General features: G+C 44.4%; 1 protein-coding gene across 1 annotated transcript in view; it reads right to left on the bottom strand.

Moving 5' to 3' along the window:
- PTH1R (parathyroid hormone 1 receptor) overlaps positions 1-23,891 on the bottom strand; it is a 255,353-nt gene that overhangs the window by 23,515 nt on the left and 207,947 nt on the right. Inside the window, exons 6-11 of the mRNA XM_073551148.1 lie at positions 19,748-19,934; positions 19,223-19,376; positions 9,955-10,015; positions 7,506-7,572; positions 2,137-2,231; positions 1,866-2,007 (exon numbers count right to left, since the gene is read on the bottom strand). Coding sequence (XP_073407249.1) covers positions 1,866-2,007; positions 2,137-2,231; positions 7,506-7,572; positions 9,955-10,015; positions 19,223-19,376; positions 19,748-19,934 — 706 coding nt within the window. The remainder of the gene's footprint in view (positions 1-1,865; positions 2,008-2,136; positions 2,232-7,505; positions 7,573-9,954; positions 10,016-19,222; positions 19,377-19,747; positions 19,935-23,891) is intronic.

Raw genomic sequence — 23,891 nt, forward strand, 5'->3', positions numbered from 1 at the left:
GATTTTTCAGGGCGGCCCATCGCATCACTACAAGACGGCTATCAGCAGATCTGCTACTTTCCGCAGTACGATCATGGTGGGTGCACGGATACAGCAGGTGGCAGTCTCTACAGATCACCAGGACCTGCTGGAGCTGGAAATGAGTCGGCTCCACGTAGGTGCAGAGCACACGGTCTCAGAGGTCACCAGCCAGCTATGAAGCAATGGGGACATAGTGACATCATCATCTACCAACCCCACACACGCTCCGCTGCCTCTGTATCCAGGGGTGCTGGCCCTCTTGCAAAACCATCAGTGGGGCCCACAACTATTACTGGTCTTTAATAGTATTACTCTTATCAAATGGGCAAAATGTATCTTTTGGGGCCCCCTAAACTCCAGGGCCCGGGTGCGGCCGCAATCGTCATTGTAACAGCCCTGTCTGTATCTGCCATAGAGAGCTGACCCCGGGTGATCCAGCAATGATGATCCAACATACAGCGGGTGGCCGCGTCTCCACCGACCGCTGCAAAAAGCCACCATAATTTATACAAATAGTGCGCCACCCGCTGGCCAGATTGCAAATAGCTCATTAAAGGCGGTTTCCAGTTTTCTATAAAGCTTAATCACAGTATAAATGAAATCTTCTCCATCGTTAGATTACTTTCTCCCCACTTTCAGATCTCCGCTTACTGTCAGTGAATGAGAACCCTCTTACTGACATTAACCCTTTACAGGATCTCCTGCTGTCAGCTGAGAAGCGGATACAAATGTGTCCGGGTACTGACCCTCATCAGTGCAAAGTCTGAGAACTGGATTGTCTGCAGGCAGTAATCCTGTCCATGGCTGGTCCTGCTCGCTGGTATCCAGTCTCCACAATGAGCCACACAGCCGGAGCTCCAGACTGATACATTGTAACAAACCAGCAGAGATTTGCACAGCTGCTGCTGTGTTTGTGCTGGGGCAGGCGGCCTGTGTGCGCCCCTCACCTGCCATAATGCCCCGTATTATAGTATTAGGGCTTGCTTACACTGACACTGGTGAACCTGACTATATAATCCCCCAGAGCTGAAATCCGTAGATCCAAGCACGTTCTAAAAACAAACGGAGCATCCGCTGTTCCCGCTGACCCTGTGCGAGCGTCCGGCAGCCGCAGTCTCCACGGCTCAGGTGTTCCCAGAGCATGAGACATGCGAGGCCGATGACGGAGTTATGGCCGATCCTGGGAGCTCGTCATCCCCGACTGTCAGCTGTTTATGGCTCAGTGACAGGACGGCGGGCGGCTGGGGCAGTGCTGGGGGGCCGGGGTGCAGGGGACTCAGGGTTTGATGTGGGATCGTTTGGGCTTCGGAGCAGTCATCTGAAGCCTCCGCTGTTTTCCTGGTGGTCTCGGGAAATTTTTTATGTAACTTTTCGTCTATTTCTACATTTTCATCCCTGTGGTTTCTGTTCCCATGTGGTCGTCAGTAGCTCCCCCCCCACATAATCTGCACCAGAGCACGGAGTTAGAGAAGAGCAGACCTCTCTATACCATGAGTGACGTATATACTGCTCTCTGGGGTGTCGGGGCCCTCTATGCCCGGGCCCTTGTACATGTGCAGCCCGTAGAGTTACACCACTGTTCACACCCAGCAGGACACGCAGAGGCCCAGGGGTGGAGGAGGCTACGAACTGTGCCTCACGTCTCGTTACTGACACAATGTGACGCTGCGGGGGTCTCTGCTGTTAATTCCTGCTCCTTCCATAAAATCATAGGAGCAGAATGGCAGAGTCTGGTGAAGGGGGACAAGCGTTTGGCAGAACCGTCGTCAAGGCTTCACCAGGACGTCTGCCCCTCTAGGTTATAAATGGAAGGGTGAATGAATGAGTGAGTGAGTGCGGATTACCTGGAAGGAGTTGAAGAGCATTTCGTAGTGCATCTGTATGTGCCACACCAGCCCGGAGACCTCGGTATATGGCAGAGATATGAACACGATATAGTGAACACCAAAGAGCGGCATCAGGACGAGCGTGGACTTCAGCAGCTTCCTACAATGAGACCAAAGAAGAAAGGATTCAGCAGCTGAGATGCCATTGGTGCCGGAGAGATGGGACCCGAGAAGTTCTGCCCCCTAGTGGCAGTGACAGGCCCCACCTTGTAATGTGGCCGCTGCTCACCTGTACTGCTGCCGGGCATCGCAACGCCCCGCGTTCGTCTCTCTCAGCTTGGTGGCTAATACTCGAACAATATTTATAAAAAGAAAAAAATTGGCCTGAAAGAGAAATGAGAAAAAAATATTCAATTTAGACAGGAACAAAACCCAATCAAACGTGAAAACTGCGACAAAATCTGAACAAACGGGGTCTCGGCTCAGATCTTAGTGGACGCCTTTATCTGCCCCAGCGTTGGCTATGGGCCACATCACGGACTCTGCCCATTTATTATGAGAAAAATGTGATTGTGGTGTCCTTAAAATAATGAAAAAAGTCCAGAGTACGTGCTGACGAGTCCCCAAGCGGTGGTACAATGCAAATAGGTCTGACCCAAGACTGGTGGAGCAGAACGTGCTGGAAACAACCACATGGAAAAGGTGAAGCCACCTGTGATGTAATGCTGTCCCACTAATCTGAGCCCTCTGCCCCTCCAGACCCCTCTGTCCACTTCATACCCATCTGTCCCCTCTAGACTCCTCTGTTCTCCTGCAGACCTCTCTGTCCCCTCTAGACTCCTCTGTCCTCCTGCAGACCCCTCTGTCCTCCTGCAGACCCCTCTGTCCTCCTGCAGACCCCTCTGTCCTCCTGTAAACTCCTCTGTCCTCTCCAAACTCCTCTGTCCTCCTGCAGATCCCTCTGTCCTCCTGCAGATCCCTCTGTCCTCCTGCAGACCCTTCTGTCCTCCTGCAGACCCTTCTGTCCTCCTGCAGACCCCTCTGTCCTCCTCCAGACCCCTCTGTTCTCCTGAAACACAAAAAGAAAACACAGAATGACAAATGTGCAGAAATACCCTGCAGTAACAAATATGACAGTAATCAGCAAGTGCTGGTAAAAAGATGGCAACAAATACAGGGTATTTAGTTGATACGTTTTTTTGCAAAAAAAAATGTATACCAAGCTACTCCACCTCGTCAAGGTAACCCTTAATGGAGCAGTCCCTATCTAATGTATTTAAAACCTGAACATATGAACAGTGTCTAAATGGACAGGATTCAGACAGGCGCTTCCTAGTATGGGCACGTGGTGTAAGACAGCTCTTTATGTGCATGTCACACAAGAGAGGGGTGGGGTCTCTCAAACCATGCTAGGCAAGGAAAAAACAGATTAAAAACACATGTGACATGCACAAATGTGAACAAGTCACTTTTGCATGGTTTGAGAGACCCCACCCCTCGCTTGTGTGACATGCACATAAAGAACTGTCTTACACCACGTGCCCACACTAGGAAGCGCCTGTCTGAATCCTGTTCATTTAGACACTGTTCACATGTTCAGGTTTTAAATACATTAGATAGAGACTACTCCATTAAGGGTTACCTTGATGAGGTGGAGTAGCTTGGTATACATTTTTTTGCAAAAAAGCGTATCGACTAAATACCCTGTATTTGTTGCCATCTTTTTACCAGCACTTGCTGATTACTGTCATATTTGTTACTGCAGGGTATTTCTGCACACTTGTCATTCTGTGTTTTCTTTTTGTGTTTCAGTCAGTGGGTGGTGTGAACACTGTCCGACCGACTTGTTCACATTTGTGCATGTCACATGTGTTTTTAATCCTCTGTTCTCCTGCAGACCCCTCTGTCCGCCTGCAGACCCCACTGTCCTCCTGCAGACCCCACTGTCCTCCTGCAGACCCCACTGTCCTCCTGCAGACCCCTTTGTACTCTCCAGACTCCTCTGTCCTCCTGCAGACCCCGCTGTCCTCCTGCAGACTCCTCTGTCCTCTCCAAACTCCTCTGTCCTCCTCCAGACCCCTCTGTCCCCTCTAGACTCCTCGGTTCTCCTGCAGACCCCTCTGTCCTCCTGCAGACCCCTCTGTCCTCTCCAGACTCCTCTGTCCTCCTGCAGACCCCTTTGTCCTCTACTGACCCCTTTGTACTCTCCAGACTCCTCTGTCCTCTCCAGACTCCTCTGTCTCGTCCAGACTCCTCTCACTTTTCCACCCTCCAACCTATTCACATGTGCATTTAGCTCTTTCAAATACAAGTCCAGCCCTTCGTTTTCCTACACCGTCCATTCCTCTGTTTGGTGGATCCTTGGCCTGAAGTTATACAGCATAGAACCTGTTGGTTAAGCAGGAGGAGGCAGCACTGGGTGGGGAATAGAGCTGCAGTGACAGAGGCTTCAGATCTACCGGAGCCCTTTAGCCTAATTTGCATATAAATTGAAACACTTATTTCATGTAAAGATATCGCTGAACTTGTCTTTAAAAGAGCTACATATGAATAGTTTGGGGAACAAATCCTGCCCCTAGATTCCCTTTAAGACTCCTTAGTCCCCTCCAGACACCTCAGCCCTTTCTAGACTCCTCTGTTGACTTCAGACACTTCTCCTCTGGACTCTTCTGTGCCCTCCAGACCCCTCTTTCCCCTTCAGATTCCTTGGTCCTCTCCAGACTCCTTTGATCTCCCATAGATTCCTCAGCTACTGGTTTATATCTCTAGGAAGAAAGGATCAGGCAACAAACGCAAATGTTGGAAATGTCTATTCTTCTTTTCTCCGTTTTCCGAGATTCTAGGGAACCCAAAGACCTGGTCAGTGGATCCAGCCAACATTTACAGTACCTATGGAGCATGGACACAGTAATGCTCTGCACAGGGGAGGAGAATATTTTTGCTCCTCACTCATTTCTGTACTTTTTTCAAGAAGGAACTTTATGTATTTTTTTTACACATTATAGTGAGTTCAACAAACAGAACCGACTAACTTCTCACAAAGGATCTCGCGCCCGACGTGTAGGCAAAGAGGTCAAAAAGTCTGAAAAAATGTGACATTTAATTTCCCCTGACAGAAGATGAAGCCGCATTACAAGAATGATAAATACGACTTTTCCATGTTTTTTTTATAAATGTCGACGATAAATCTATAAACTGAAAGAACAAAATGTTCCCCACAATCCTAAAATGTTCTACGAGACGTAATGGAGTCTGATTACGGTCCTGGACTCCAAGTCCACAGGGAAAGGAACCAGTGATGGCGACAACATACTCTGAAACTTGTCACTGTCACCACAGAAACATCTTATTGTCAATGTATCTACTATTACTGTAACCATATACTAAGATATGTCATTAACTACCGATCTGAGGAGTAGCTGCCGCCCAAGGGAGAACCGCAGGAGAACAAAGGAGAACCGCAGGAGAACAAAGGAGAACCACAGGAGAACAGCAGAAGAACCAAAGGAGAACAGCAGAAGAACTACAGGAGAACAAAGGAGAACCACAGGAGAACAGCAGAACAGCTGGAGAACAAAGGAGAACCACAGGAGAACCACAGGAGAACCACAGGAGAACAAAGGAGAACCACCTGAGAACAGCAGGAGAACCACAGGAGAACAAAGGAGAACCACAGGAGAACAGCTGGAGAACCACAAGAGAACAGGAGAACCACAGGAGAACAAAGGAGAACCACAGGAGAACAAAGGAGAACCACAGGAGAACAGCAGGAGAACAGCAGAAGAACAGCAGGAGAACCACAGGAGAACCAAAGTAGAACAGCAGAAGAATCGCAGAAGCACTGGAGAAGAAAAGTAGGAGAACAGGAGAACAAAAGTAGGAGAACAGCAGGAGAACCGCAAGAGAATAGCAGGAGAACCACAGGAGAAAAATAGAAGAATAGCAGGAGAACCGAAGGACAACCACAGGAGAACAGCAGAAGCAGCACAGGAGAACTGCAGGACAACCAAAGGAGAACAGCAGAAGAACTGCAGAAGAGCAGGAGAACCACAGGAGAACAGCAGGAAAATAGCAGAGAACCGCAGGAGAACCACAGGAGAAACAAAGGAGAACAGCCGAAGAACCGCAGGAGAACCACAGGAGAACAGCCAAAGAAAAGTAGAAGAACAGGAGAAACAAAGTAGGAGAACCACAGAAGAACAGCAGGAGAACAGCAGGAAAACCGCAGGAGAACAGCAGGAGAACCACAAGAGAAAAATAGGAAATTAGCAGGAGAACCACAGGAGAACAGCAGAAGAACAGCAAGAGAACAGCAGGAGAACAGCAGGAGAACAGCAGGAGAACAGCAGGAGAACAGCAGATAGAACAGCAAGAGAACCGAATGAGAACCACAGGAGAACAGCAGAAGAACCGCAGGAGAACAGTAGGAGAACAGCAGGAGAACAGCAGAAGAACAGCAAGAGAACCAAAGGAGAACCACAGGAGAACCACAGGAGAACAGCAGGAGAACAGCAGGAGAACAGCAGATAGAACAGCAAGAGAACCGAATGAGAACCACAGGAGAACAGCAGAAGAACCGCAGGAGAACAGTAGGAGAACAGCAGGAGAACAGCAGAAGAACAGCAAGAGTACCAAAGGAGAACCACAGGAGAACAGCATGATAATTGCAGGAGAACAGCAGCAGAAATGCAGAAGAACAACAGCAGGAGGAATGGAGGAGAAAAGCAGAACTGCAAGAGAACCCCAATAAATTGCAGGAGAACCGCATGAGAACCAGAGGAGAACAGCAGGGCTTTTTGTGAAAGCATTAATCCAGAATAGAAAAGAAAAGCTACAATGTAATGGACCAGAACCACATCTGGACTCCTCTTCATAGACTGAGGCTGCACCCCGCTATTACCCCCTTCCAGTCTCCTCAGCAGCGCCCCGGACGGCCATGCACCGAGTAACAATGGAGGAGCAGTGCTTCTGCCTCAGTCATAATCCAATTTACAGATGGGCTTGAAGAGATGTGAATTTGCCATGGGGGGGGGGGTGAATACTTTTTATAGACCCTTTAATAATACATATTCTAAGTTTTGTGGGAAACTCAGTGACAGATGTAACCTCAGCTCTATCAAAGGAAAATGGATGTTTAAAGATAAATATTACATGAACCAAAAAAAGCGGAAATAAATATTTAACACCGCGACACTCGTCCAAGAAAATCTGTCAAGGAACCAAAGAGGCGGCATCGGGGCCGAGTCCTACACCGGCTTATTTATAGACAGAGACGGAACCGTAAAAGCCGCCCGCTGCATCTGGAGCCGCGCCCGTCGTCTTACTCGCAGACCTTCTACACTAAATATTGGCCGAAATAGATCAAAGCAAATAAAAAAAAAAAATGGTTTAACCCATTGAGGACTGGGAGAGTTTCTCTGTTATTGACTCCTCGCCTTTGGTCAACCATCATTTTTTTTATTTTGCAGCTACAGAGCAAATTAGTAACATTGTAGCTGCTCTGTGTCCTGGAGATGACGCAAGGACCCCGAATGATGGGCACCCCCAAAGTCACAACTCACTATTGGTAAGTGTGAAATCTTTATAAACCAAGAAACAAGGAAAAGGACAAAATCAGATTACTGCACAGTATAAGCGAGGTCACAACCAGCCCCTTACCACAGTAGCAGCCAGGATCGGACCCTGAATGATCCACTTCAAATTCCCTGCACTCAGATCCCAGCACCTAACAGAGAAGGAAAGAAGGAATGAACTGCAGCGTTACACACAGTGCAGAATACTGAGCGCAGCTCTGGAGTATAATACAGGAGGTAACGCAGGATCAGTAATGTAATGTATGTACACAGTGACTGCACCAGCAGAATAGTGAGTGCAGCTCTGGGGCATAATACAGGAGGTAACTCAGGATCAGTAATGTAATGTATATACACAGTGACTGCACCAGCAGAATAGTGAGTGCAGCTCTGGGGCATAATACAGGAGGTAACTCAGGATCAGTAATGTAATGTATGTACACAGTGACTGCACCAGCAGAATAGTGAGTGCTGCTCTGGGGTATAATACAGGATGTAACTCAGGATCAGTAATGTAATGTATGTACACAGTGACTGTACCAGCAGAATAGTGAGTGCAGCTCTGGGGTATAATACAGGAGGTAACTCAGGATCAGTAATGTAATGTATGTACACAGTGACTGCACCAGCAGAATAGTGAGTGCTGCTCTGGGGTATAATACAGGAGGTAACTCAGCATCAGTAATGTAATGTATGTACATAGTGACTGCTCCAGCAGAATAGTGAGTGCAGCTCTGGAGTATAATACAGGATGTAACTCAGGATCAGTAATGTAATGTATGTACACAGTGACTGCACCAGCAGAATAGTGAGTGCAGCTCTGGAGTATAATACAGGAGGTAACGCAGGATCAGTAATGTAATGTATGTACACAGTGACTGCACCAGCAGAATAGTGAGTGCAGCTCTGGGGTATAATACAGGAGGTAACTCAGGATCAGTAATGTAATGTATGTACACAGTGACTGCACCAGCAGAATAGTGAGTGCTGCTCTGGGGTATAATACAGGAGGTAACTCAGCATCAGTAATGTAATGTATGTACATTGTGACTGCTCCAGCAGAATAGTGAGTGCAGCTCTGGGGTATAATACAGGAGGTAACGCAGGATCAGTAATGTAATGTATGTACACAGTGACTGCACCAGCAGAATAGTGAGTACAGCTCTGGGGTATAATACAGGAGGTAACTCAGGATCAGTAATGTAATGTATGTACACAGTGACTGCACCAGCAGAATAGTGAGTGCAGCTCTGGAGTATAATACAGGATGTAACTCAGGATCAGTAATGTAATGTATGTACACAGTGACTGCACCAGCAGAATAGTGAGTGCAGCTCTGGAGTATAATACAGGATGTAACTCAGGATCAGTAATGTAATGTATGTACACAGTGACTGCACCAGCAGAATAGTGAGTGCAGCTCTGGAGTATAATACAGGAGGTAACGCAGGATCAGTAATGTAATGTATGTACACAGTGACTGCACCAGCAGAATAGTGAGTGCAGCTCTGGGGTATAATACAGGAGGTAACTCAGGATCAGTAATGTAATGTATGTACACAGTGACTGCACCAGCAGAATAGTGAGTGCTGCTCTGGGGTATAATACAGGAGGTAACTCAGCATCAGTAATGTAATGTATGTACATAGTGACTGCTCCAGCAGAATAGTGAGTGCAGCTCTGGGGTATAATACAGGAGGTAACGCAGGATCAGTAATGTAATGTATGTACACAGTGACTGCACCAGCAGAATAGTGAGTACAGCTCTGGGGTATAATACAGGAGGTAACTCAGGATCAGTAATGTAATGTATGTACACAGTGACTGCACCAGCAGAATAGTGAGTGCAGCTCTGGAGTATAATACAGGATGTAACTCAGGATCAGTAATGTAATGTATGTACACAGTGACTGCACCAGCAGAATAGTGAGTGCAGCTCTGGAGTATAATACAGGATGTAACTCAGGATCAGTAATGTAATGTATGTACACAGTGACTGCACCAGCAGAATAGTGAGTACAGCTCTGGGGTATAATACAGGATGTAACTCAGGATCAGTAATATAATGTATGTACAGTGACTGCACCAGCAGAATAGTGAGTGCAGCTCTGGAGTATAATACAGGATATAACTCAGGATCGGTACAGGATCATTAATGTAAGGGAATCCTGCATTGAGGAGGGGGTTGGACACAATGACCCATAGTCTCTTCCAGCTCTAACATTCTATCGTTCTATGAATGACAGCTGCAGGTTGTACTGAGCAGTGTGAGACTACAGCAGCGGCAGGGAGGAGGGAGGATGAGGATCTGTTAATGTAGGTGGAATCATTCTGTCGGATGTTCCCAGTAAGTGCAGTTAGGTCAGAGATCCATTGAGTGCTCTCTGCAGTTTGTCCTGTGAGCCCTGGTGACAGATCTGTTTTTCGGCTGCGGTATTCTCCGCTCCCCATTCTATGCCTAGTTGGGTTCGTGCAGCCGCTGTCGCTGATGGACCGTAGATACAAAGCGTCTCACACGGAGGTTCTCCACTTACTCTGTGTCGGCCAGTGTGGCTCGTTCCCGTGCCCATATAACAACAAATATCGCGGGAACACCTGCAAGAAAGAGACACAAGTCAGAGTGCAGCAGAACAGTGAGGAATGAAGGAACAGGGATGGACGATCGCTGGAGACATAGAACGACTGAAAGTCAGTACTGCTCTCTGTAGGTTCGGTCCCACGTTCAGGCGTTGCTGCTTAGACGCTGCGTGTTTATACAGCATCAACCCCACGGCGTCCAGAGGTTACAGCACAGCTTCTGTACGCCCCTGCGGCTCACCCGCGGACACTGACCCGCGGACACTGACCCGCGGACACTCACCCGTGGACACTGACATGCACAGCGCTGTTCAGATCTGCTGCTGTCAATTTCTCTTACAGAATTACGAGTCTCCGCAACAGAAATCTCCACAACACCAAGAATCAGACGCGGTGAATCCACAGAGGAGTCAGAGAGAAAGCCGGGAACGTGCGGTCAGTCCGAAGTGCTGCCACGTCTGGACCATGGGAACGTGGCCTAAATGGGAGGAATGGGAGTGACGTCTGTGGATTCACTGAGAGGAGACGTCACTATAGACACAAAACCACTAGAAGGATGAAAGTGTGATCTGATCAGAGAACCCGGAACATGGAGGCCAGCACTGACGACAGCGACTCGTGTAACATCCACATTGTATGCGCTGTGCAGCCGATCACCACACACAGTGTGTACAATGCAGGCGCCATAGAGCCAGCTCCAGCCTCAAAGTATCCACTGCAAAAGGGCAACCGACCGATAACTAGTGATCGAAAGCCAGACTGAGGGGGACACATTATCATCAATAGCAGCAGTATTATAGTAGTTATATTCTTGTGCATAGGGGCAGTATTATAGTAGTTATATTCTTGTACATAGGGGAAGTATTATAGTAGTTATAATCTTGTACATAGGAGCAGTATTATAGTAGTTATATTCTTGTACGTAGGGGCAGTATTATAGTAGTTATATTCTTGTACATAGGGAGCAGTATTATAGTAGTTATATTCTTGTACATAGGGGCAGTATTATAGTAGTTATATTCTTGTACATAGGGGGCAGTATTATAGTAGTTATATTCTTGTACATAGGGGGCAGTATTATACTAGTTATATTCTTGTACATAGGAGCAGTATTATAGTAGTTATATTCTTGTACATAGGAGCAGTATTATAGTAGTTATATTCTTGTACATAGGGAGCAGTATTATAGTAGTTATATTCTTGTACATAGGGGGCAGTATTATAGTAGTTATATTCTTGTACATAGGGGGCAGTATTATAGTAGTTATATTCTTGTACATAGGAGCAGTATTATAGTAGTTATATTCTTGTACATAGGGAGCAGTATTATAGTAGTTATATTCTTGTACATAGGAGCAGTATTATAGTAGTTATATTCTTGTACATAGGGGGCAGTATTATAGTAGATATATTCTTGTACATAGGGGCAGTATTATAGTAGTTATATTCCTGTACATAGGAGCAGTATTACAGTAGTTATATTCTTGTACATAGGGGCAGTATTATAGTAGATATATTCTTGTACATAGGGGCAGTATTATAGTAGTTATATTCCTGTACATAGGAGCAGTATTATAGCAGTTATATTCTTGTACATAGGGGCAGTATTATAGTAGTTATATTCTTGTACATAGGAGCAATATTATAGTAGTTATATTCTTGTACATAGGGGCAGTATTATAGTAGTTATATTCTTGTATATAGGAGCAGTATTATAGTAGTTATATTCTTGTACATAGGAGCAGTATTATAGTAGTTATAGTCTTGTACATAGGAGCAATATTATAGTAGTTATATTCTTGTACATAGGAGCAGTATTATAGTAGTTATAGTCTTGTACATAGGGGCAGTATTATAGTAGTTATATTCTTGTACATAGGAGCAATATTATAGTAGTTATATTCTTGTACATAGGAGCAGCATTATAGTAGTTATAGTCTTGTACATAGGGGCAGTATTATAGTAGTTATAGTCTTGTACATAGGAGCAATATTATAGTAGTTATATTCTTGTACATAGGAGCAGTATTATAGTAGTTATAGTCTTGTACATAGGGGCAGTATTATAGTAGTTATAGTCTTGTACATAGGAGCAATATTATAGTAGTTATATTCTTGTACATAGGAGCAGTATTATAGTAGTTATATTCTTGTACATAGGGGAAGTATTATAGTAGTTATATTCTTGTACATAGGAGCAGTATTATAGAAGATATATTCTTGTACATAGGGGCAGTATTATAGTAGTTATATTCTTGTACATAGGGGCAGTATTATAGTAGTTATATTCTTGTACATAGGGGCAGTATTATAGTAGTTATATTCTTGTACATAGGGGCAGTATTATAGTAGTTATATTCTTGTACATAGGGGCAGTATTATAGTAGTTATATTCTTGTACATAGGGGAAGTATTATAGTAGATATATTCTTGTACATAGGAGCAGTATTATAGTAGTTATATTCTTGTACATAGGGGCAGTATTATAGTAGTTATATTCTTGTACATAGGGGCAGTATTATAGTAGTTATATTCTTGTACATAGGAGCAGTATTATAGTAGTTATATTCTTGTACATAGGGGAAGTATTATAGTAGATATATTCTTGTACATAGGGGCAGTATTATAGTAGTTATATTCTTGTACATAGGGGCAGTATTATAGTAGTTATATTCTTGTACATAGGAGCAGTATTATAGTAGTTATATTCTTGTACATAGGGGCAGTATTATAGTAGTTATATTCTTGTACATAGGGGCAGTATTATAGTAGTTATATTCTTGTACATAGGGGCAGTATTATAGTAGTTAGATTCTTGTACATAGGGGCAGTATTATAGTAGTTATATTCTTGTACATAGGGGGCAGTATTATAGTAGTTATATTCTTGTACATAGGGGCAGTATTATAGTAGTTAGATTCTTGTACATAGGGGCAGTATTATAGTAGTTATATTCTTGTACATAGGAGCAGTATTATAGTAGTTATATTCTTGTACATAGGGGGCAGTATTATAGTAGTTATATTCTTGTACATAGGGGCAGTATTATAGTAGTTAGATTCTTGTACATAGGGGCAGTATTATAGTAGTTATATTCTTGTACATAGGGGCAGTATTATAGTAGTTATATTCTTGTACATAGGGGGCAATTTTTATTGCAAAAACAAAACAAATACAAATAACATTCCTCCAATAATACAAAACTGATTTCACTAGGATTGTACATACATTCATTACATATCCAGGTTATACATATCAAATTAACTTAGAGTCCATACTCCTAGTTTGAGGAGAGAAAAAAACAAAACAAAAAAAAAACACACTTTGCAAACAGAGCTCATCATGTTCCTACCCAGTGACTCATCCTTCTCTATCTTAACATTTCCTAATTTCTCCTAATGATTTTCCCTATCTGAGTTTGGACATTATCTGGTTGACAGTGTCAGAGATCTGAGTCGGAGTTATTCTGTTCACCACCGGTCTCCATCTCAGACTCTTCCCGAGTGCCCTCAGGTAAGGGCTTCCGCTTTGGCGGAGGACAATCCTCTACGTCCCTATCACACTCTGCGTCAATTCTCTTAAGGTCATCTTCAAAATCGCCGTCAGACTCAGACAGAACATCAAACCTGTTAGATACGACCATTACACCTGCAGAACTCTGGAATTTCTTCCCGGCTCCTTGGCCAGTGTCATACTCCTCAGGTTTACGGGAGGCCTTGTCCTTTTTCTTCCTTTTCTGATTATTGCTATACTCTTCAGACACAGATGGTAGCACTGAAGTAACGCCTTCCTGTGACTGCTGCCCCTGAGGTACAACCTCCATACTCCCCTGTTCTCTCTCTGAACCCTGCTGCTCTGGTGTTAGCTGAGTAGACCCCTGGTGGACCTCTGGTCTGGTCAGTATTTCCCCTGACAGTAAAGCTGCCTCCTCCAGAATCTCTGCCCCTGCCACCAAGTCCTCGTCAGGAAAGTCCTTACAGATATTGTGCCAGGCGTCTGGACAGTCCCTGTGAGGGTGACCGATCTTCCCACAGAGGCTGCACCTGATGTTCTGGCAGTCTGCAGCTAGATGGCCGACCTCCCCACACAGGCTGCACTTCACCACAGTACAGGTATTTGCCAGGTGACCTGCCTTGCCTCATTTAAAGCACTTACGAGGCTGCCCAGGATAGAAACACACACCCCTCTCCCTCCCAATAAAGAAGGAGTTGGGTAAATGGGCAGTGATGTTATTACATTGGCGCAGCTTCACCAAAACCCGCCACCCTCCCGTCCAAATCCCATCACTGTCTCTGCTTTTGGTGAGGTCAGAGACCAGGTCACAATGCCTCCGGAGCCACACCACAATGTCCTGCGGGGGAACAGACTCATTCCAGAAGATGACACTTACAGTGACAGTATCTGGCTTAGAGATAGGAATAAAGCTGAACTTACTCCAGCCCTCCGTGTCTCTAAACTTGGGGAAACTAGACCAGAATCTGTCCAGGTCAGACATGAGCTTAAAGCTGACATCATAGCCCTGCCTGTCTGGAAGATTAATCACTGCCAGGATGCTGACTGGCACAAACCCCATCTGGTGGCACAAGAGCTCCCTGACGACAAACCTCCTGTCCGGCAGATCCTCCTTGGCACCTCTGTGCCGGAAACGCACGACGTTTCTCCGTTTAAACGCCTGGCCTGTATAATTGTAACCAGAGGTAAAGGACGGAGCACCACGACTCCAGGCATTACTGGGGGGACCGTGCGGGGTCACATTGGGTTGACTGACGGGGTGAAGGTCTGCAGCAGGAGGGGCAGCCACACCTTGTGTGCTCGAATTTAAAGGGGGGAAATCACAGACATTATCATGCACATTGTCAGCATCAATGTCATTATCAGACTGTGCAGCGTCCACCAAAGATACTGTGCTCCCCCAAGCCCCCGACCCCTCAGACGCAGCGTGGTTATCCCCAGCATCAGAGCCCTGCTGGCCACCATCAGTGTCTACTGTCACATGTCCACTGCCCAACTGTTGTGCTTGGCATTCTGAGACTTGTAGTCCCTCTGCTGGAAAGTGCAGTCCATGCTGCTGCTTGGAATCTGCTGCAGGCTGCTGGGCATTCTGAGACTTGTGGTACACCTGTTGGAATCTGCATAACATGCTGCTGCTTGGGGTCTGCCGCAGGCTGCTGCGGCTGCAATATTTGACTCTTTTGGAAGCAGAAACTTGCAGGCTGCAGCACTGGCCGCACCGGCTTCTGGGGCCCACCTGGGACAATGTCTGAGCTGGAACCTGCAGAGTCCTACTTGTGTGACATAAACAGTTCCTGGTTCCTATAAGTCTCTGCCAGGGGCCCCATCTTCTCTAGGACACAGTCCATGTCCCTCACCACTTTTGCCAGCTGTATACCAAGCATGTTCAGAGTCTGATCACAAAAGGTGTGATCCCCACCAGGATTAGCAGCCTTTACCTTATAGCCCATGTCTATTTGTATCTGCAGCAAGTCTTTGTGCTGCTGTAACTCACCGAGCCTCTTGACCAGTCCTGGGATCTCCTCTGCGACCTGAAGCTCAGGTGCACATGGCGTCTCCTCCTGGGATCCTGCTTTCAGCAATGTCCCTGGATGCTTGAAACCAGACGTCTCCTTAACTTTCACCACCGCTGGTATCGTGGTTCCAGGCTCCACAGCACTTTTACTGCTGCCACCTGACTGCGACCTTGTGCGCCCGGAGCTCGCCATGCTGGCCACCACATGCTTCTGCTGCAGGTTCTCCTGGAGCGTCTGTCTCTCCAGTGAGGTTCTCCTCTGTCTGCTGGGAGTCAGCTGCACACCTGAAGCCGGTGATGGCAGCTCCTGAGCTGCAGGCTGCTTTCCTCCATTCAGCTTCTCACCAGTAGATTTCTTCTGGATTTCTCCTAGTTGTCCTTCACTCTGCTTGCCTTGGCTGGCCAACTGCTTAACTGGAACTTTCTTACCCACAGCCATGGCTTTTCCTTGTTCCGTTACTTTTTGCACTTTCACAGCTTCACCTTTCTTGCTGCTGCTGCTGCTACTTCCATTCTGAGCTTTCTTTCCCTCAGAAACAACTTTGGGACTTGCATCCGCCTTAGATACAACTTGAGTGTTACTTCCAAGTGTAGGCCTGGAAGCCTGGGCCTTGCTTGGGGAGTTACCCCGCCCAGGGTGGCCCCTCCCTGGGCTTGCTCCAGACATCAGGAGAGCTACAAACACACAACCTCACAGCTAGGAGGCAGTATTATAGTAGTTATATTCTTGTACATAGGGGCAGTATTATAGTAGTTACATTCTTGCACATAGGGGGCAGTATTATAGTAGTTATATTCTTGTACATAGGAGCAGTATTATAGTAGTTATATTCTTGTACATAGGAGCAGTATTATAGTAGTGATATTCTTGTACATAGGGGAAGTATTATAGTAGTTATATTCTTGTACATAGGGGGCAGTATTATAGTAGTTATATTCTTGTACATAGGGGCAGTATTATAGTAGTTATAGTCTTGTACATAGGGGCAGTATTATAGTAGTTATATTCTTGTACATAGGGGAAGTATTATAGTAGTTATATTCTTGTACATAGGGGAAGTATTATAGTAGTTATATTCTTGTACATAGGGGGCAGTATTATAGTAGTTATATTCTTGTACATAGGGTGCAGTATTATAGTAGTTATAGTCTTGTACATAGGGGGCAGTATTATAGTAGTTATATTCTTGTACATAGGGGGCAGTATTATAGTAGTTATATTCTTGTACATAGGGGCAGTATTATAGTAGTTATAGTCTTGTACATAGGAGCAGTATTATAGTAGTTATATTCTTGTACATAGGGGGCAGTATTATAGTAGTTATATTCTTGTACATAGGAGCAGTATTATAGTAGTTATATTCTTGTACATAGGGGGCAGTATTATAGTAGTTATATTCTTGTACATAGGGGCAGTATTATAGTAGTTATATTCTTGTACATAGGGGGCAGTATTATAGTAGTTATATTCTTGTACATAGGAGCAGTATTATAGTAGTGATATTCTTGTACATAGGGGAAGTATTATAGTAGTTATATTCTTGTACATAGGGGGCAGTATTATAGTAGTTATATTCTTGTACATAGGGGCAGTATTATAGTAGTTATAGTCTTGTACATAGGGGCAGTATAATAGTAGTTATATTCTTGTACATAGGGGAAGTATTATAGTAGTTATATTCTTGTACATAGGGGAAGTATTATAGTAGTTATATTCTTGTACATAGGGGGCAGTATTATAGTAGTTATATTCTTGTACATAGGGTGCAGTATTATAGTAGTTATAGTCTTGTACATAGGGGGCAGTATTATAGTAGTTATATTCTTGTACATAGGGGGCAGTATTATAGTAGTTATATTCTTGTACATAGGGGCAGTATTATAGTAGTTATAGTCTTGTACATAGGAGCAGTATTATAGTAGTTATATTCTTGTACATAGGGGAAGTATTATAGTAGTTACATTCTTGTACATAGGGGCAGTATTATAGTAGTTATATTCTTGTACATAGGGTGCAGTATTATAGTAGTTATATTCTTGTACATAGGAGCAATATTATAGTAGTTATATTCTTGTACATAGGAGCAGTATTATAGTAGTTATATTCTTGTACATAGTGGCACTATTATAGTAGTTATAGTCTTGTACATAGGGGCAGTATTATAGTAGTTATATTCTTGTACATAGGGGGCAGTATTATAGTAGTTATATTCTTGTACAGGGGGCAGCATTATAGTAGTTATATTCTTGTACATAGGGGCAGTATTATAGTAGTTATATTCTTGTTCATAGGTGCAGCATTATAGTAGTTATATTCTTGTACAGGGGGCAGCATTATAGTAGTTATATTCTTGTACATAGGGGCAGTATTATAGTAGTTATATTCTTGTTCATAGGTGCAGCATTATAGTAGTTATATTCTTGTACATAGGAGCAGTATTATAGTAGCTATATTCTTGTACATAGGAGCAGTATTATAGTAGTTATATTCTTGTACATAGGGTGCAGTATTATAGTAGTTATAGTCTTGTATATAGGGGAAGTATTATAGTAGTTATATTCTTGTACATAGGGGGCAGTATTATAGTAGTTATATTCTTGTACAGGGGGCAGCATTATAGTAGTTATATTCTTGTACATAGGGGCAGTATTATAGTAGTTATATTCTTGTTCATAGGTGCAGCATTATAGTAGTTATATTCTTGTACATAGGAGCAGTATTATAGTAGCTATATTCTTGTACATAGGAGCAGTATTATAGTAGTTATATTCTTGTACATAGGGTGCAGTATTATAGTAGTTATATTCTTGTACATAGGAGCAATATTATAGTAGTTATATTCTTGTACATAGGGGGCAGTATTATAGTAGTTATATTCTTGTACATAGGAGCAGTATTATAGTAGTTATATTCTTGTACATAGGGGGCAGTATTATAGTAGTTATATTCTTGTACATAGGGACAGTATTATAGTAGTTATATTCTTGTACATAGGAGCAGTATTATAGTAGTTATATTCTTGTATATAGGGAGCAGTATTATAGTAGTTATATTCTTGTACATAGGGTGCAGTATTATAGTAGTTATATTCTTGTACATAGGGGGCAGTATTATAGTAGTTATATTCTTGTACATAGGGACAGTATTATAGTAGTTATAGTCTTGTACATAGGAGCAGTATTATAGTAGTTATATTCTTGTACATAGGGGCAGTATTATAGTAGTTATAGTCTTGTACATAGGAGCAGTATTATAGTAGTTATATTCTTGTACATAGGAGCAGTATTATAGTAGTTATATTCTTGTACATAGGGGCAGTATTATAGTAGTTATATTCTTGTACATAGGAGCAGTATTATAGTAGTTATATTCTTGTACATAGGGGCAGTATTATAGTAGTTATATTCCTGTACATAGGGGCAGTATTATAGTAGTTATATTCCTGTACATAGGGGCAGTATTATAGTAGTTATATTCTTGTACATAGGGGGCAGTATTATAGTTGTTATATTTTTGTATATAGGGGCAGTATTATAGTAGTTATATAATCATTTGACTCAGTAAAGATGCAATATTGGACATAATGTAAAAGTGATTGGAAATTTGTTCTTTGATAATTTCGCTGGGAAAGAATATTTCCTGAAATTTTACGTATTTATAGCCCTTGTTCAGGAAATTGTTATGCAGAGGAAACTCACCCCATCCAAAAAGTGTGAACCCCCAGAGATATTTTTTATCTGAGAAAAAAGCCATAAATATGAGACAATGGAGGTAAAGTCCTTCTACGAGGATCCAGTAGTAGTTGGTGGCCAAAAAATAAAGGAAAAAAGTGACAGTAACTTTACAGCCGACCTGAAGAGAAAGAAGAGAGAAGTGAAGTCACATTATGTCGCCATCTACGGCTGCAGCGATTCATACGATCGTCTATTACTGATATTTATAATTTTCTTTTAACAGTGGAAAAGATTCACTTTTTCTGAAAACAAAATGCTACAAATAATATGAGCGTTTCTGCTTTATTATTGTCATGTAAGTTTTTATAGAAAAAAATCAAAGAATGGAACAAGTAGAGTAAAACTGCTGAGTGTGACCGTCCTGACGCTTTCTATAGGTTTTCAGAACGTTGAGAGGTAAATTTAGCATTAAAATAAATGGCGCCATATAGAGAGATTTTACACAATATGATTTAAAGATGATTCTAAAACCTGTCGCCCGTCACTCACAAACTGGGACTTGTCTGCTGGAGGAGCCTCCGTCATCGACTTCAAGTCCGTTTCTGAGAAACGCTCCATTTCTTCAAAGGGGTTTCCGGAATACAGGACGGCGTCTTTCACAAAGATACTGACGGCTCGCAGCATGAAGGACACGAAGAGGTGCATGTGGATGTAGTTCCTCGTGCAGTGTAGGCGCCTGCGGGGACACAAGCACCACAAGGGTCAGGATTCTGGCACATTTGATCAGCTCCTGTGATTATTTGCTTTTTCTCCCGTGGAGAAGATGAAGACGTCGTCACCTGGTCTTGGCCATTGCACAATAATACCGCCACAGGGTAACGCGGCCTGTTCTAAGTGGCCAATTATATTCCTTCCCTCCAGGGGCCTTTCCATTAGCCGCTCATGTGCAATGTAAAGTGGAGGAACGAGAGGTGAAGGCTGCTTCCTCTGATGAGGGATTCATTGGGCTGACACGGAGTTGTGGCCACGGCACATTAATGCCGCCATCTCTGCACATTCAATATTGTACTAATGATTTAATACGGTGTGGTTAAGTAAATATCGCTCTGATCACGGAGTTGCCTGGAAATGTTCACGGTCACATCATGTATAGTTCCATCATTACATGGTGTGAATCCTAATAGGCGTACGGTATATGTGCCCCACTAGGGGTCCACCTGCAGGCCTCACCCGGCTCCGCTACGCTCTCTGTATGCGCACATGACACAAACCGCTGTAATGCTGCAGATGCTATTCAGGATTTTCTGGCAAATTGGGTCTCTGCAATTTACTGTGGATCTGTCCCCAGACTTCACAATACAAATGGGATGGATTACTGTATAGACCTCTCACACTGCTTGACCTGGTGTACTTACTTTGAAAATACATATCATGATGGCTATAAAACTCAGTATCCACCCACCTAGCCAGATTGACAGCTCCTCAGTGTCCCTCCTTTCTGCTGCTGAACCTCTGCTCATGTAGCCTGATTGACAGCTCCTCAGTGTCCCTCCTCCCTGCTGCTGAACCTCTGCTCATGTAGCCTGATTGACAGCTCCTCAGTGTCCCTCCTTTCTGCTGCTGAACCTCTGCTCATGTAGCCTGATTGACAGCTCCTCAGTGTCCCTCCTTTCTGCTGCTGAACCTCTGCTCATGTAGCCGGATTGACAGCTCCTCAGTGTCCCTTTTCCCTGCTGCTGAACCTCTGCTCATGTAGCCTGATTGACAGCTCCTCAGTGTCCCTTCTTCCTGCTGCTGAACCTCTGCTCATGTAGCCTGATTTACAGCTCCTCAGTGTCCCTCCTTTCTGCTGATGAACCTCTGCTCATGTAGCCTGATTGACAGCTCCTCAGTGTCCCTCCTTTCTGCTGCTGAACCTCTGCTCATGTAGCCTGATTGACAGCTCCTCAGTGTCCCTTCTCCCTGCTGCTGAACCTCTGCTCATGTAGCCTGATTGACAGCTCCTCAGTGTCCCTCCTTTCTGCTGATGAACCTCTGCTCATGTAGCCTGATTGACAGCTCCTCAGTGTCCCTCCTCCCTGCTGCTGAACCTCTGCTCATGTAGCCTGATTGACAGCTCCTCAGCGTCCCTCCTTTCTGCTGCTGAACCTCTGCTCATGTAGCCTGATTGACAGCTCCTCAGTGTCCCTTCTCCCTGCTGCTGAACCTCTGCTCATGTAGCCTGATTGACAGCTCCTCAGTGTCCCTCCTCCCTGCTTTTGCTGAGCCTTTGCTCATGTAGCCTGATTCACAGCTCCTCAGTGTCCCTCCTCCCTGCTTTTGCTGAGCCTTTGCTCATGTAGCCTGATTCACAGCTCCTCAGTGTCCCTCCTCCCTGCTTTTGCTGAGCCTTTGCTCATGTAGCCTGATTCACAGCTCCTCAGTGTCCCTCCTCCCTGCTGCTGAACCTCTGCTCATGTAGCCTGATTCACAGCTCCTCAGTGTCCCTCCTCCCTGCTGCTGAACCTTTCTCCCTTCTCCTTCAGCATTTGCTCTTGCCTCGGCAGAGCTGTCTCTAATGAGGTCTCATTGCTGCGGCTTCTGCTTCATATCAGGATTTTCTATAAACACTCTCTATCTCACCCCGCTGCATTGTCAGCAATATGGTCAGGGTACATGGACACTGGTGGGCGTCTGCAGCCCCCATGATACCTTACATCCCTGGTAGATGCGTAAGATGCATGGCAGTCAGTGCAGACACAAAAGTAGGACAGGGGCTGCTCTGCAGTAATATTACCCTGGAGGATGAGGATGGTGTCAATCAGTCCCAACTCCTTATCAGTTGCAGGTGTTTAGCTGCAGAGGTGGAAGGAGGAGCCTCTAAGTGTTGGGTTATGGAGGGTCTCCGTTAAATGAGTCCTCTCTGGTTGTCACCTTCTTGGGCATCAGTTGTGTCTCTGACCATCTGGTCGTAAGGGGGTTGTGTAGGATTATTAAACATGTCTGCTTTCCTAGTGCACAGCACCACCGCTGTGCGCAGGTTGTATGCGGTATTGCAGCTTAGCTCCATTAACATTACAGAGCTACAATACAGACAGGAGCGGCGCTCCTCCTAGTCACAGCCGGCCGCTCTAAGCCTTGAAGTCACGCAGCGCCCTCTAGCTCTCTTTTAGCATTAACAATAAGTGTTGTACGGTATTTCTCCCATCCATCTCGTGTTGTCGCTATCGATGGCGACCTGCAGAGCTGTGATCACAGGTCTCATCACCTAATTCATGAGTGCAGCACACATTTGTCTCCAAAGACAAGGCTAGTTTGTGTTCACCTCTTTACAACAAATAAACCTTTCAGTCTCTCCATAGATATATTATGACCGGGCCGCCTGACAAATGAGGATAGTCAGTTTCTTTTCACAAAATTCAGCATAAATAAATAGTACAAGCAAAGAGCAGAGAAAAATGCTCTCTCGCAACTGAAATATATTGTTGCTGTTTGTAGTAAGTGTTTTATCTCAACCCTGTATTCAAAGCTAAAGTCTTTACCTCATCCCAGTGCTGGATACACAGCTACACTTCTCAAGTCTGCTGTATAGTGTCCTCCATACAGCTGCTGCTTTTTATTAAGTGTTTTGTCTCACCCAAGTGTTGTGTTCTGCACTACATTGCTCTGTACGGCTGTATAATGTCCTCCATATGCTGCTGCTTTTCCAGTAAGCGTTTTATCTCACCACTCTGCTGGATTTTTGGCTACACACTGTTCAATACCGCTGCTGTGTTGTCCTTTTTCAGCAGCCAGTCCTCAGTTTTGCGTTTGTCATTCTTGGGGCTTCTAGCACTTATAAGGACATACAAGATTATGATATCATGGTGTGGCACACTTTGTGATGTCACGTGACTGGCACTAACATGATGTCATTATGTCACAGAGTCCAATAAGTGCCATAGATGCCCAGGATGCCAGGTTCAAAAGTGAAGACCAGCTACCAACGAGGACAGTCTGCACAATGGACCAGGACAGCGTAAATCAAATTACTCATTTCTCCTACTGTATAATGTTTTCTATGTTTCTGCTGCTTTTAATTAAGTGCTCTCTCAGCCCAGTGCTGGATTCACAGCTACACTGCCCAGTCATGCTATACATTATCTTCCATGCTGCTTTTGGTCATGTGTTACATAGAGACATGAGAACAGGAATCCCTCATGTCTGTGTGCTGTGTACGGGGACATCATAGTAGCTGGTCTACACCCACCAGCTCAGAGACAACTGAAAACTAGAGATAGAGCCTGCAGAAGGGAAATTGGTGAAAAATGCAGCCTACAAGTGATATAATCCCTCTTGTGAACACAGAAGAGCTTATTCTGAACAGTCACCTGGATTAACAAGTGCGCTGCAATGTCTCCAACCGTCACCCGATGAGTAATGTAACTAATGTAATGGGAGAAAGATGAACGTTACAATCCGGAGAACGGCTCCACAGATATCGTCCATCTGTAACATCTCACTGACGATTAGGAACATTATCCAACATCAAAATAAAATGTTATTTGCAGCTGAAGTTCAAGGACAGAATCTGGCAGGAAAAGGAGCGCCCTGACATTTTATCTTCCAGCATTTCCTGTGGATGTCATTAATCATTACATTCACTAATTAGAAGATTTCATCAAGACAAGTGGAACAATCAGAGACAAAAAGGAAAAAATGGCAAGAAGAAGAG

Source organism: Dendrobates tinctorius, unplaced genomic scaffold (assembly GCF_039654945.1).
Source record: "Dendrobates tinctorius isolate UK_male_01 unplaced genomic scaffold, ASM3965494v1 ptg000173l, whole genome shotgun sequence".
In the NCBI taxonomy this organism is placed as follows: Eukaryota; Metazoa; Chordata; class Amphibia; order Anura; family Dendrobatidae; genus Dendrobates; species Dendrobates tinctorius.